Source organism: Oncorhynchus mykiss, chromosome 15 (genome assembly GCF_057628025.1).
Source record: "Oncorhynchus mykiss isolate SJ-2025 chromosome 15, ASM5762802v1, whole genome shotgun sequence".
Lineage (NCBI taxonomy): Eukaryota > Metazoa > Chordata > Actinopteri > Salmoniformes > Salmonidae > Oncorhynchus > Oncorhynchus mykiss.
Window position 1 is genome coordinate 19,884,534 of NC_143036.1, and position 12,967 is coordinate 19,897,500.

General features: G+C 42.9%; 1 protein-coding gene across 1 annotated transcript in view; it reads left to right on the forward strand.

Moving 5' to 3' along the window:
• LOC110490937 (laminin subunit alpha-1) overlaps positions 1-12,967 on the forward strand; it is a 68,915-nt gene that overhangs the window by 41,102 nt on the left and 14,846 nt on the right. Inside the window, exons 30-36 of the mRNA XM_036943995.2 lie at positions 759-952; positions 4,294-4,436; positions 4,548-4,758; positions 4,985-5,141; positions 9,636-9,846; positions 10,442-10,558; positions 12,942-12,967. The exon at positions 12,942-12,967 is cut by the window's right edge and continues 138 nt beyond it. Of these exons, the coding sequence (XP_036799890.1) occupies positions 759-952; positions 4,294-4,436; positions 4,548-4,758; positions 4,985-5,141; positions 9,636-9,846; positions 10,442-10,558; positions 12,942-12,967 (1,059 nt within the window). The remainder of the gene's footprint in view (positions 1-758; positions 953-4,293; positions 4,437-4,547; positions 4,759-4,984; positions 5,142-9,635; positions 9,847-10,441; positions 10,559-12,941) is intronic.

Consider the following 12,967-nt stretch of genomic DNA (forward strand, 5'->3'; position numbering starts at 1 on the left):
AGAGTACTACACAGCTACTGTGGAGGTAAGAGAGAGTACTATTCAGCTACTGTGAGAGGTAAGATAGAGTACTATTCAGCTACTGTGGAGGTAAGAGAGAGTACTACACAGCTACTGTGGAGGTAAGAGAGAGTACTACACAGCTACTGTGGAGGTAAGAGAGAGTACTACACAGCTACTGTGAGAGGTAAGATAGAGTACTATTCAGCTACTGTGGAGGTAAGAGAGAGTACTACACAGCTACTGTGGAGGTAAGAGAGAGTACTACACAGCTACTGTGGAGGTAAGAGAGAGTACTACACAGCTACTGTGGGGGTAAGAGAGAGTACTATTCAGCTACTGTGGGGGTAAGAGAGAGTACTACACAGCTACTGTGGGGGTAAGAGAGAGCACTATTCAGCTACTGTGGAGGTAAGAGAGAGTACTACACAGCTACTGTGGAGGTAAGAGAGAGTACTACACAGCTACTGTGGAGGTAAGAGAGAGTACTACACAGCTACTGTGGAGGTAAGAGAGAGTACTATTCAGCTACTGTGGAGGTAAGAGAGAGTACTATTCAGCTACTGTGGGGGTAAGAAAGAGTACTACACAGCTACTGTGTGACTTGTTGGATCAAAGTTAGTGTCTCTGCCACTAGAAGCCATCGCTACACCTCAGACTGAGACAACCGTTATATTTTCATTTTCTATTACCTTATTTCTCCCTCTCACTGTTTATTTGCCATCCCCCCGCCTCTCTCTCCCCCCTCCCTTTCTCAGGTGTTCAGTGGGTTACTATGGGAACCCGTCTGGTCCAGGAGGGAAGTGTGAGGTGTGTCAGTGTAGTACTGCAGGTTCTCTCCATCTGGTGTGTGACTCTCTGAAGGGCCAGTGTGAATGTAAGGCCGGGGTCAGGGGACATTTGTGTGACCAGTGCGAGGCGAGACACGTCCTGGACGGGGACCAGTGTGTCTGTGAGTACCAACCCCCCCCCCCCCCCCCCCCCCCCCCCCACACACACACACACACACACACACACACACACACACACACACATACACACGTTAAATACTTTATTTGAATCCACTAATCAAATTTACAAAAAAAGGATGCCTGTATGCATGGTACTCAAGGGTACATAAAGCACCTCCTTCTCCAAACAGCTAGGCGACCCATGACAGCTGAAACAGAGCAGAGCTTAGCCAATTGCTTTGCCCTAGTTTTTATCAGGCCCGCAATCTGGAGGCCACCCACTGCAAGCCTGTGTACGTGGCCGAGACCACAAACAACAACATCTGGTGTATTTAACACACAGGAAAACACATCAACATCAAACCAGCTTCCTCTTACACAAGAATGTTTATGTATGTGTGCTGTTGTTGAGACGACTTGTCTCACCTTGCTGGCTATCAGGTCAACAAGGCGGTCATGTCTAGCAATGTACACATCCTCATATGAACAGCAGCCATTCACAACATGGGCAATGGACTCCATTACATTTGACTTATGTAGAATACAAAATGGGTTCATGGTTTGAAGCGTACCAGAGTGCTAGATTATATTTTGTTGGTAGAACTTGCAGCCTGACCTTAATAGTAAAGATGAGAATGTCCTCGCCAACGGAAGCATTCTGGTACATGGAATGGGAGACAGAGTGGTCAGCACAGTCCAGTGTTGCAGTAGATGCATCCGTCTGAAACCAAGGAGTGTCGTCCTGGATGTAGGATGAGATGTTCCATCATGGGTGACAGAAGCCTCCACAACAACACCACAATCTGCCACAACTGTATCAGAGGCAGTCGCTGGCTCAGTTTCCATATCAGTCCATGTCCACCTGAGCTCCACTCCAGTCGGGTTGCACAGGTCATTGAGGTCCGGCCAGGCTGACCAGACACCAACGCAGCCCGAGTGTCCAGTTTTCCACTGGCCTTCCTACTGAAGCCCAGGAAGTTGTCCTCCGTGTCCCTGGTATGTGGAACCTTCCGCCTCTTTAGGTCCCGAAGGAGGGAAGCTCTGGCTAACTCCTTAACTGTCACATCGTCACAGTTGAGCATGTTCAACAGGTGAGTCAGTCTGGTAGCAGTGTAAATCCACTCAATATTCAGGACACCTAAACCCTCCTCTCTTTGACTCAGGAAGACGTCACATGTGGCGTGTGTGTTGAACCATAGCCACTTTGTCATCACTTGAACAGTTCTGTTATTAATTTTCCTCAGAACCTTCTGTGGAAGAGGCACTTTCACAAGCAAATCTTTACCAGGGCCACCTGTCTCACAGCTTCTAGATTCATGACCACGGGCAGAAGGGAAATGTCAATTATATCAAGACTGGTTGAATACACACGGACGAGCTCCTCCACTTGTTCCCCCACACTCGCCAGCAACATTAAACTCATGTCCAAAATAACTACTGTTGAAGTGGGAAGTTTACATACACCTTAGCCAAATACATTTCAAATCAGTTTTTCACAATTCCTGACATTTAATCCTAGTAAAAATTCCCTGTCTTAGGTCAGTTAGGATCACCACTTTATTTTAAGAATGTGAAATGTCAGAATAATAGTAGAGAGAATGATTTATTTCAGCTTTTATTTCTTTCATCACATTCCCAGTGGGTCAGAAGTTTACATACACTCAATTAGTATTTGGTAGCATTGCCTTTAAACTTTGTAACTTGGGTCAAATGTTTTGGGTAGCCTTCCACAAGCTTCCCACAATAAGTTGGGTGAATTTTGGCCCATTCCTCCTGACAGAGCTGGTGTAACTGAGTCAAGTTTGTGTAGGCCTCCTTGCTCGCACACGCTCTTTCAGTTCTGCCCACAAATTGTCTATAGGATTGCGGTCAGGGCGTTGTGATGGCCACTCCAATACCTTGACTTTTTTTTCTTAAGCCATTTTGCCACAATTTTGGAAGTATGCTTGGGGTCATTGTCCATTTGGAAGACCCAAGCTTTAACTTCCTGGCTGATGTCTTGAGATGTTGCTTCAATATATCCACATAATTTTCTTTCCTCGTGATACATCTATTTTGTGAAGTGCACCAGTCCCTCCTGCAGCAAAGCACCCCCACAACATGATGTTGCCACCCCCGTGCTTCACGGTTGTGATGGTGTTCTTCGGCTTGCAAGCCTCCCGTTTCCTCCAAACATAACAATGGTCATTATGGCCAAACAGTTCTAGTTTTGTTTCATCAGACCAGAGGATATTTTTCCAAAAAGTACAATCTTTGTCTCCATGTGCAGTTTTTAATGGTGGTTTTGGAGAAGTGGCTTCTTCCTTGCTGAGCGGCCTTTCAGCTTATGTCGATATAGGACTCGTTTTACTGTGGATATAGATACTTTTGTACCCGTTTCCTCCAGCATCTTCACAAGGTCCTTTGCTGTTGTTCTGGGATTGATTTGCCCTTTTCGCACCAAAATACGTTCATCTCTAGGAGACAGAACACGTTTCCTTCCTGAGCGGTATGACGGCTGCATGGTCCCATGGTGTTTATACTTGCGTACTGTTGTTTGTAGTGATGAACGTGGTACCTTCAGGCGTTTGGAAATTTCTCCCAAGGATGAACCAGACTTGCGGAGGTCTACTATTTATTTTCTGAGGTCTTGGCTGATTTCTTTAGATTTTCCCATGATGTCAAGCAAAGAGACACTGAGTTTGAAGGTAGGCCTTGAAATACATTCACAGGTACACCTCCAATTGACTCAAATGATGTCAATTAGCCTATCAGAAGCTTCTAAAGCCATTACATAATTTTCTGGAATTTTCCAAGCTGTTTAAAGGCACAGTCAACTTAGTGTATGTAAACTTCTGACCCACTGGAATTGTGATACAGTGAATTATAAGTTAAATAATCTGTCTGTAAACAATTGTTGGAAGAATTACTTGTGTCATGCACAAAGTAGATGTCCTAACCAATTTACCAAAACTATAGTTTGTTAACAAGAAATTTGTGGAGTGGTTGAAAAACGAGTTTTAATGACTCCAACCTAAGTGTATGTGAACTTCCCACTTCAACTGTATATGTTTCGTGACAAGAGTAGACTTTGATTGGTGTATTCATTAGTGTAAATGTTGGGGGCATATCAGTTTTATACTTGTACCAGCGGTTACCTCTGCTGCGTCTTTCATACACACACACACACACACACACACACACACACACACACACACACACACACACACACACACACACACACACACACACACACACACACACACACACACACACACACACACACACACACACCTGCAGTAATGTCCTAATTGACATCTGATATCCTGAACTTCTTCCTCTCCCTCCCTCCCTCTCCCCTCAGCATGTGATGATGAGTGTACGGGGGTCCTCCTGGATGACCTGGATGCATTAGAGAGCTCCTTCCTGTCTGTCAACCTGACCGGGGTCATCCTGTCCCCCTACAGCACACTGGTCAGCCTGGAGAACGACACACAAGAGGTCAAGGTAAAAGAGGGCTCATGTTATACCTCTCTGTCTAGGAGGTCAGGAAGTCACCTTTTGAACCCCCTGTCTTAAGTTCAGAAGTACTCAATACACATTCAATGTCTCTCCTAGAATCTGATGTCTTGGGAAAGTAGCCCAGCATATCACCTGAACAGGGTGGAGGAGGACTTGACAAATCTCACCCAGGACATAGACGGACTGCTACGGCAGGCTACAGGGCTGTCTGCTGATGGAGAGGAAGTGGCTCAGTCCACAGAGAACAGCGTTACCCAGGGGGCCAAGTTTCTGGAGTACATCATCACCATTCACACTGCCATACAAGGTACAGCAAATAGTAACCGCACAACATGCATTGCTATGTTTTTATATTCCATCTTAGGTTTCCATAGGAAATGTGTAACTTCAAAGTATGCCCATTTAGTGAACAATTTAATGTTTTGTGATATTGAACAATATTTGTGATATCTCCTGGTTGAGTAAAAGTTAAATATTTTTGTTCATAAGACAAATGGTTATCATCAAAGCCCCTCCCTCTCTGTGATTGACAGTCCTGGCGGAGGAAGCTGCCGGTCTGAACAGGACAGAAAACGTGGAGAAGGACGAGGCTAACAGCACACGTCTATGGGAGCAGGTGGCGGCCATGTTGGAAACCATCAAATTAGTCAACCTATCCCAGGCCAATGCCAGCGTCTCTACAGAACTCAGGTCAGTTAATGTTAGTAATACTGTTTCTAGTCATACTGGGGTGATTGACTATAGGCCTACTGTGTAACACTGTTATGAGCTGTAATGGTGTTTAGTAAAGCTGTATTAAAGTTTAGTTACTACACTATAGTACATTAATACTATGGTGTATTGATGTACTCACCGTGGACTGGAAGAAATCTTTTCCTTTAACAAGTCCGATGAGAAGTATATACTGCTTTCACTGGAACAGGCTCAGATCCCTGTAATTTGCTTGAAGAAAAGACTCAGGAAAAGGGGCCGCAGATCGGGTTGCCTTTCGAGAATACGTAGGCGAGTGAGTACTCCCACTGCCATCCGTTCTTCTTGCTAACGTGCAATCAATGGAAAATAAAATTGATGACCTACGATTAAGATTATCCTACCAACAGGACATTAAAAACTGTAATATCTTATGTTTCACCGAGACGAGGCTGAACGAAGAAACGGATAATATTGAGCTGGCGGGATTTTCCATGCACCGGCAGAACAGAGAAGCTACGTCTGGTAAGACGAGGGGTGGAGGTGTGTGTCTTGTTGTCAATAACAGCTGGGGCGCGATCTCTAATATTAAAGAAATCTCGAGGTATTGCTCGCCTGAGGTAGAGTACCTTATGTTAAGCTGTAGACAACACTATCTACCAATAGAGTTCTCATCTATATTATTCGTAGCCGTCTATTTACCACCACAGCACGAAGCTGGCACTAAGACCGCTCTCAACCAACTCTATAAGGCCATAATCAAAGAAGAAAATGCTCACCCAGAAGCGCCGCTCCTAGTGGCCGGGGACTTTAATGCAGGCAAACTTAAATCAGTTTTATCACATTTTTACCAGCATGTCACATGTGCAACCAGAGGGAAAAAAAAATCTTAGACCACCTTTACTCCACACACAGAGATGCATACCAAGCTCTACCCCACCCTCCGTTTGGCAAATCTGACCATAATTCTATCCTCCTTTTTCATTTATCCATTATTTTACCAGGTAAGTTGACTGAGAACACATTCTCATTTACAGCAACAACCTGGGGAATAGTTACAGGGGAGAGGAGGGGGATGAATGAGCCAATTGTAAACTGGGATTATTAGGTGACCGTGATGGTTTGAGGGCTCGATTGGGAATTTAGCCAGGACACTGGGGTTAACACCCCTACTCTTACGAAGTCCCAAAAGCCATGGGATCTTTAATGACCTCAGAGAGTCAGGACACCCGTTTAACGTCCCATCCGAAAGACGGCACCCTACACAGGCACCCTACACCAAACACTGCCCTGGGGCATTGGGATATTGTTTTTAGACCAGAGGAAAGAGTGCCTCCTACTGGCCCTCCAACACCACTTCCAGCAGCATCTAGTCTCCCATCCAGAGACTGACCAGATGATACACTACAGGACGTTTTTGCTAGCACAGACTGGAATATGTTCCGGGATTCATCCAATGGCATTGAGGAGTACACCACCTCAGTCATCGGCTTCATCAATAAGTGCATAGACGACGTCATCCCCACAGTGACCGTACGTACATATCCCAACCAGAAGCCATGGATTACAGGCAACATCCGCATCGAGCTAAAGGCTAGAGCTGCCACTTTCAATGAGCGGGAGACTAATCCGGACGCTTATAAGAAATCCCGCTATGCCATCAGACGAACCATCAAACAAGCAAAGCGTCAATACAGGATTAAGATTGAATCCTACTACACCGGCTCTGATGCTCGTCGGATGTGGCAGGGCTTGAAAACTATTACAGACTACAAAGGGAAACCCAGACTCGAGCTGCTACCAGACAAGCTAAATACTTTTTTTGCTCGCTTCGAGGCAAGCAACACTGAAGCATGCACGAGAGCACCAGCTGTTCCGGATGACTGTGTGATAACGTTCTCCGTCGCCAATGTGAACAAAACCTTTAAACAGGTCAACATTCACAAAGCCAGTGGGCCAGACGGATTACCAGGACGTGTACTCAAAGCATGCGCTGACCAACTGTCAAGTGTCTTCACTGACATTTTCAACTTCTCCCTGATCAAGTCTGTAATCCCTGTGCCCAAGGAAGCGAAGATAATCTGCCTAAATGATTATCGCCCCGTAGCACTCACGTCAGTAGCCATGAAGTACTTTGAAAGGCTGGTCATGGCTCACATCAACAGCATCCTCCCAGACACACTAGACCCACTCCAATTTGCATACCGCCCCAACAAATCCACAGATGTCACAATCTCAATCACACTCCACACTTTCCTTTCCCACCTGGACAAAAGAAACACCTATGTGAGAATGCTATTCATTGACTACAGCTCAGCGTTCAACCCCATAGAGCCCACAAAGCTCATCACTAAGCTCAGGACTCTGGGACTAAACACCTGGATCCTAGACTTCCTGACGGGCCGCCCCCAGGTGGTAAGAGTAGGCAACAACACGTCTGCCACGCTGATCCTTAACACTGGGGACCGTCAGGGGTGTATACTTAGTCCCCTCCTATACTCCCTGTTCACCCACGACTGCGTCGCCAAACACGACTCCAACACCATCATTAAGTTTGCTGATGACACAACAGTGGTAGGCCTGATCACCAACAACGATGAGACGTTCTATAGGGTGGAGGTCAGAGAACTGGCAGTGTGGTGCCAGGACAACAACCTCTCCCTCAATGTCAGCAAGACTAAGGAGCTGAACGTGGACTACAGGAAAAGGCGGGCTGAACAGGCCCCCATCTACATCGACAGGGCTGTAGTGAAGCGGGTCGAGAGTTTCAAGTTCCTTGGTGTCTATATCACCAACGAACTATCATGGTTCAAACATACAATGACAGTCGTGAAGAGGGCACGACAAAAACTTTTCCCCTTAGGAGACTGAAAAGATAAGTCCCCCAGATCCTGGCAACTGCTCGGCATCTGACCTTAAGGCACTACAGAGGGTAATGTGTACGGCCCAGTACATCACCGGTGCCAAGCTTCCTGCCATCCAGGACCTAAATAATAGGCAGTGTCAGAGGAAAGTTTTCTCTGCTACTGCACGGCAAGTGGTACCGGAGCACCAAGTCTAGGACCAAAAGGCTCCTCATAAGCTTCTACCCCCAAGCCATAAGACTGCTGAACAGTTAATACAATCGCGACCGGACTATTTACATTGACCTCTTGAACACAGCTACTACTAGCTATTTGTTTGTTACCTATGCATAGTCACTTCTCCCCCACCTACATGTACAGATTACCTCAACTATCCTGTATACAGGTGCCCCCTGTATATAGCCTCGTTATTGTTATTCTTATTGTGTTACTTTTCATTATTACTTTTTATTTTAGTCTACTTGGTAAATATTTTCTTCTTCTTGAACTGCGCTCTTGGTTAAGGGCTTGTAAGTAAGTCTTTCACGAATACACTTCTTGTATTCGGCGCATGTGGCAAATAACGTTTGATTTGATTTTTTGATTTGATTTGGTGAAGCGTGATTCATCACTCCAGAGAACGCGTTTCCACTCCTCCAGAGTCCAATGGCGGCAAGCTTGACACCACTCCAGCCGACGCTTGGCATTGCGCATGGTGATCTTAGGTTTGTGTGCGGCTGCTCGGCCATCAAAACCCATTTCAAACGCTCCCGACTCCACTTTGTCCATGACAGCCAACAGAGGCTCATCATAAGACATCCCTTCTTACATGTGTCTCTTAGGGTCAATCTTCAATGAGTTTAAGTTTTATTTTCGTAATAAAACGTTGCTTCCAGAGCCCGTTTGGAACTCGGTAGAGAACAGATGATTTTTACACGCTACAAACTTCAGCACTCGGCGGTCCTGTTCTGTGAGCTTGTGTGGCCTACCACTTTGCGGCTGAGCTGTTGTTGCTCCTTCACAATAACAGCACTTACAGTTGACCGGGGCAGCTCTAGCAGGGCAGAAATTTGACAAACTGACTTGTTGGAAAGTTAGCATCCTATGACGGTGCCATGTTGAAAGTCACTGAGATATTCAGTATGGGCCATTCTCCTGGCAATGTTTGTCTATGGTGATTGCATGGCTGTGTGCTCAATTTTATACACCTGTCAACAACAGGTGTGGCTGAAATAGCTGAATCCACTCATTTGAAGAGGTGTCAACATACACTGCATGCCCCCCTCCCTTTTGTACACTGCTGCTACTCAATGTTTCTTATCTATGCATAGTCACTTCACCCCTACTGACAGTACTTGTACAAGTTACCTCAACTAACCTGTACTCTCGCACACTGACTCGGTACCGGTACCCCCTGTATATAGCCTCGTTATTGTTATTGTGTTGCTTTTTATGATTATTTTTTACTTAAGTCTATTTGGTAAATACTTTCTTAACTCTTCTTGAACTGCACTGTTGGTTAAGGGCTTGTAAGTAAGCATTTCACGGTAAGGTCTACAATTGTTGTATTCGGCGCATGTGACAAATACAATTTGATTTGATTTTGATTTGATTAATTCATTTTGAAGTGACTAATCCACCTGTACCACAGTGCTACCGAGGCTCTCCTCCAGAGGGTGCTGGAGGACCTTCTGGAGCCCCAGGGGGCGATAGAGTCCCAGACCCTCAACATCTCTAACACCCTGACTGAACACCACCAACAGCTAGAGGATGCCCATGCCCTACTGATGACTGCCAGGGAGAACAACAACCACACACGAACCCTGCTGGGGAGCATCTACACCAACCTGCCAGAGTACCAGGTGAGTACACTTACTATAATCACTGTACTCACACTTACTATATTAACTGTATTCAGTACTCAAATATTAATTTGTTCCTTGTGCTGTTGGACTACTAAATGCAAAGTAAATTGTATCAGAATATGTACTTATCTATCTAGTGCAGTTGGGACAGTGGTCAGTTGTGAGTGAATATATTAATGTCCTCTATGTTGTTAGTGTATGCATCATGATGGACTGAGTGGTTTAAATGTGCCTGATATGAGAATGTGTGTATATGTGTATCCTGGATGGACAAAGTTTTATTCTATTACATGTATTCTATTATATTCGACTATAATCTGTACTCAGTATTCACACTTACTATATACTCACTATACTCAAGTACTTTAACGTAACATAAATAACATGTAGTCGAGTTTGCCAATATTGTTGATCTGTGCCAAATCATATCAGGTCACTTTTATTCAAATGTATGAATATACACGTACAATGTAGTCAAATGTACTTTGCGAAGTGATTTGGACTTTTGGTCATCTTCAAACATCGTAACTGTAGAAGGTCTATACATTTCTCCTGTAGTTGTATTTAGACTGTGTTGTCTCTGTGTGCGTAGGGTCTGAAGCAGAATGTGAGCCGGCTGAACCAGACAGCAGAAACCCAACTAGAGGAGACTCAGGACATCCTGGCTGATGCTGTCAATCTAGCAGAGGACATGAGCAACGTCACCTCTGTAAGTCACACCATAACACCACATTACCATCATATCCATATCAAACAAAGGGGATATACTGTATAACTGCAATAAAGTAGCATCCCCCTATTGTGTGAATGTGTTGATTTAAACTTTATTTAAGCAGGAGGTCACTTTACATAAAAACAAAATGTTCTATGTTTTAAAAAGACTGTATTGCTAGTAGTCTGTGTTTTAAAAAGACTGTATTGCTAGTAGTCTGTGTTTTAAAAAGACTGTATTGCTAGTAGTCTGTGTTTTAAAAAGACTGTATTGCTAGTAGAGTCTGTGTTTTAAAAAGACTGTATTGCTAGTAGAGTCTGTGTTTTAAAAAGACTGTATTGCTAGTAGAGTCTGTGTTTTAAAAAGACTGTATTGCTAGTAGAGTCTGTGTTTTAAAAAGACTGTATCGCTAGTAGAGTCTGTGTTTTAAAAAGACTGTATTGCTAGTAGAGTCTGTGTTTTAAAAAGACTGTATCGCTAGTAGAGTCTGTGTTTTAAAAATACTGTATTGCTAGTAGAGTCTGTGTTTTAAAAAGACTGTATCGCTAGTAGAGTCTGTGTTTTAAAAAGACTGTATTGCTAGTAGAGTCTGTGTTTTAAAAAGACTGTATTGCTAGTAGAGTCTGTGTTTTAAAAAGACTGTATTGCTAGTAGAGTCTGTGTTTTAAAAAGACTGTATCGCTAGTAGAGTCTGTGTTTTAAAAAGACTGTATTGCTAGTAGAGTCTGTGTTTTAAAAATACTTTATTGCTAGTAGAGTCTGTGTTTTAAAAAGACTGTATTGCTAGTAGAGTCTGTGTTTTAAAAAGACTGTATTGCTAGTAGTCTGTGTTTTAAAAAGACTGTATTGCTAGTAGTCTGTGTTTTAAAAAGACTGTATTGCTAGTAGTATGTGTTTTAAAAAGACTGTATTGCTAGTAGTCTGTGTTTTAAAAAGACTGTATTGCTAGTAGTCTGTGTTTTAAAAAGACTGTATTGCTAGTAGTCTGTGTTTTAAAAAGACTGTATTGCTAGTAGAGTCTGTGTTTTAAAAAGACTGTATTGCTAGTAGATTCTGTGTTTTAAAAAGACTGTATTGCTAGTAGAGTCTGTGTTTTAAAAAGACTGTATTGCTAGTAGAGTCTGTGTTTTAAAAAGACTGTATTGCTAGTAGTCTGTGTTTTAAAAAGACTGTATTGCTAGTAGAGTCTGTGTTTTAAAAAGACTGTATTGCTAGTAGAGTCTGTGTTTTAAAAAGACTGTATTGCTAGTAGAGTCTGTGTTTTAAAAAGACTGTATTGCTAGTAGTCTGTGTTTTAAAAAGACTGTATTGCTAGTAGTCTGTGTTTTAAAAAGACTGTATTGCTAGTAGTATGTGTTTTAAAAAGACTGTATTGCTAGTAGTCTGTGTTTTAAAAAGACTGTATTGCTAGTAGTCTGTGTTTTAAAAAGACTGTATTGCTAGTAGTCTGTGTTTTAAAAAGACTGTATTGCTAGTAGAGTCTGTGTTTTAAAAAGACTGTATTGCTAGTAGATTCTGTGTTTTAAAAAGACTGTATTGCTAGTAGAGTCTGTGTTTTAAAAAGACTGTATTGCTAGTAGAGTCTGTGTTTTAAAAAGACTGTATTGCTAGTAGTCTGTGTTTTAAAAAGACTGTATTGCTAGTAGAGTCTGTGTTTTAAAAAGACTGTATTGCTAGTAGAGTCTGTGTTTTAAAAAGACTGTATTGCTAGTAGAGTCTGTGTTTTAAAAAGACTGTATTGCTAGTAGAGTCTGTGTTTTAAAAAGACTGTATTGCTAGTAGAGTCTGTGTTTTAAAAAGACTGTATTGCTAGTAGAGTCTGTGTTTTAAAAAGACTGTATTGCTAGTAGAGTCTGTGTTTTAAAAAGACTGTATTGCTAGTAGAGTCTGTGTTTTAAAAAGACTGTATTGCTAGTAGAGTCTGTGTTTTAAAAAGACTGTATTGCTAGTAGTCTGTGTTTTAAAAAGACTGTATTGCTAGTAGTCTGTGTTTTAAAAAGACTGTATTGCTAGTAGAGTCTGTGTTTTAAAAAGACTGTATTGCTAGTAGAGTCTGTGTTTTAAAAAGACTGTATTGCTAGTAGTCTGTGTTTTAAAAAGACTGTATCGCTAGTAGAGTCTGTGTTTTAAAAATACTGTATTGCTAGTAGTCTGTGTTTTAAAAAGACTGTATTGCTAGTAGAGTCTGTGTTTTAAAAAGACTGTATTGCTAGTAGAGTCTGTGTTTTAAAAAGACTGTATTGCTAGTAGAGTCTGTGTTTTAAAAAGGCTGTATTGCTAGTAGAGTCTGTGTTGGAACTGGTTTCTCTGGTTGTGTGTGTGTGTGTGTGTGTGTGTGTGTGTGTGTGTGTGTGTGTGTGTGTGTGTGTGACCTGTACAGCAGCTGGAGGGGGCCAAGGACCAGCT